Source organism: Seriola lalandi, unplaced genomic scaffold, assembly GCF_002814215.2.
Source record: "Seriola lalandi dorsalis isolate HSWRI2012SDOR001 ecotype SW California unplaced genomic scaffold, Sedor1 jcf7180002054952, whole genome shotgun sequence".
NCBI lineage: Eukaryota > Metazoa > Chordata > Actinopteri > Carangiformes > Carangidae > Seriola > Seriola lalandi.
In genome coordinates this window covers 272268-274754 of record NW_019525503.1, presented here as the reverse complement: position 1 = coordinate 274754, position 2487 = coordinate 272268, and the positions used below count along the sequence as shown (strand labels likewise).

At 46.4% G+C, this 2487-nt stretch overlaps 1 protein-coding gene across 1 annotated transcript in view; it reads left to right on the top strand.

Annotated features, from left to right (window-relative positions):
* The window catches only part of LOC111645457 (protein kinase C epsilon type-like), a 64711-nt gene that overhangs the window by 37188 nt on the left and 25036 nt on the right, over positions 1–2487 (top strand). The window contains exons 4-9 of the mRNA XM_023394673.2: positions 75–168; positions 421–553; positions 645–787; positions 1142–1238; positions 1333–1616; positions 1791–1964. Coding sequence (XP_023250441.1) covers positions 75–168; positions 421–553; positions 645–787; positions 1142–1238; positions 1333–1616; positions 1791–1964 — 925 coding nt within the window. The remainder of the gene's footprint in view (positions 1–74; positions 169–420; positions 554–644; positions 788–1141; positions 1239–1332; positions 1617–1790; positions 1965–2487) is intronic.

Below are 2487 nucleotides of genomic sequence, written 5' to 3'. Positions count from 1 at the left end.
TGTGTGTGTGTGTGTGTGTGTGTGTGTGTGTGTGTGTGTGTGTGTGTGTGTGTGTGTGTGTGTGTGTTAACTCCTGCAGTGTGTACCTGTGTGGTCCATAAGCGCTGCCATGAGCTGATCATTACCAAGTGTGCAGGGATGAAGAAGCAGGAGGACACAGTTGGGGAGGTACTGACCCACAACTACTATCATCGTCATTATTATTATTATCATTATTATTATTTATCTATTTGTTTTATGTAGGTTTCAATATTTGATGATATCAATAAACAACAATGATTTTTTTGTGTCATGTGACAAATAAAACTTTGAACTGCTGTTTAGTGGCAGCATCAGTTTTACCTCACACATAAGATACAATAATATAATTATATATTATAAAGACCTGAAACATGAAACTCACCTTCCCGTCTCTCACAGACAGTCGGCTCGCAGAGGTTCAGTGTCAACGTGCCGCACAAGTTCAGCATCCACAACTTTAAAGTTCTCACCTTCTGCGACCACTGCGGGTCTCTGCTGTGGGGTCTGCTGCGACAGGGGCTGCAGTGTAAAGGTATGGACGGACACCTGGAGTTCAGCTCACTTCACCTGTACATGCTAACCCTCACTCTCTGTGTGTGTGTGTGTGTGTGTGTGTGTGTCAGTGTGTAAAGTGAATGTACACAGGCGCTGTGAGAGTAATGTAGCTCCTAACTGTGGCGTGGACGCCAGGGGAATCGCTAAAGTCCTCTCCGACCTCGGAGTCACACCGGACAAGATCTCCAACAGCGCCCAGAGACGGAAAAAGGTGACTCATCCTCATTTCAGAATTAAATAGATCAGTTTCTTTTCTCTCCAGCAAACAGGAAGTAGAGAGAAAAGCAGGAGGGATAATGTTTTCGGGTTGTCCGTCCCATTCTTGTGGACACGATATCTGAGGAACGCCGTGATGGACCTTCTTTAAATTTGGCACAAACATTCACCTGGACTGAAGGAGGAATTGATTTGATTTTGGTGGCTAAAGGTCAAAGGGTCATAGGTCGATCAAAGGTCATGAAACAAACTAAAAAACCAAAACAGATCTATTTATTTTTTGTTTATTGATGATGGTAAAAAAAATTCTGGATGAAGATGATGATGGCGACATGTTGTGTTTGAACAGCTCCCTCAGGGTCAGGACCCCCAGCAGCAGTTATCAGGGACGCCTCAGACAGAGGAAGATCGCTCCAAGTCGGCGCCCACCTCCCCGTGTGACCAGGGTGGGAGAAATTCTGACCAATCACAGACAGACTTTAAACTACATGAACAAACAACAACACAGCTCACCTTCCTTTTCTCCCGTCTTTCGTCCAGATGTGAAGGAGCTGGAGAACATCCGAAAGGCTCTGTCGTTCGACCACCGCGGGGAGGAGCACAAAACAAACACACATCCCCTGTCCTCGCCCTCCTCTGTCGCTACGGTAACGGGGGAGAGCCACAGGGGGCCAGGCGGCGAGGGAGGCGGTGGCGTTGAAGTGGAGGCACGAGGGGGCCGCGCGAATGGAGAGGTCAAAGTTCACAGCGCTCCAGAGGTCAAGAGGATGAACCTGCACGACTTTGTGTTCATCAAAGTCCTGGGAAAAGGAAGCTTCGGAAAGGTGAGCGTGTGACCTTTTGACCTTTGTCCTCTTCTGTCCTCTTCAGCTCTGTTCACCTTCTTACATCTTCACTCTGCTACCTGCTGGTCTGGTCGAACACATCGATCAAATGAGACACAGCGAGAGACAGAGAGCAAGCGTCGTGGTTTTGACTGTCTTGTGTCATGTGACCAGGTGATGTTGGCGGAGCTCAAAGGCAGCGACGAGGTCTACGCCGTCAAAGTGCTGAAGAAGGACGTGATCCTGCAGGACGACGACGTGGACTGCACCCTGACCGAGAAACGGATCCTGGCTCTGGCCAGAAAACACCCCTACCTGACACAGCTCTTCTGCTGCTTCCAGACTAAAGTATGAACACACACACACACACACACACACACACGAAACTCAAACACACATGCAGTCATACGTTACACCACCAGGGGGCAGCATCAAGCTACGTTTGAATCTGCAGCTTCAGGTTGTGCGGCCGTCAGGTCTCTCTCTCAAAAACATCCTCAGAAAAACATTTACAAATCGACGTTCGGCAGGAAATAGAAAATAAATAAAATTCTTATAAATAACTTATAAGTGATGCCTTAAAATCTATTGTGAATAAAAAGACACAAAAAGCATCAAAATGATTCCAAAACGAACATGTTGAATTTTATATTAGAAGTAAACCGTCCAGGATGTGGAAGTTAAACAGAGTCATGTCCTTCTTCACTCTCTAGTTTGAGACGTGAGAAGAAGATTGTTCTCTGAAGCGAATCTTAGACTAACCGTATCTGTGATATCGTATCTGTTTATTCACGTCACACAAACTTATATTTCTTTTCTCGTAGTTCACTGGACACTTCCAGCTCCTCAGACACATCTGTGAAGGACAAAC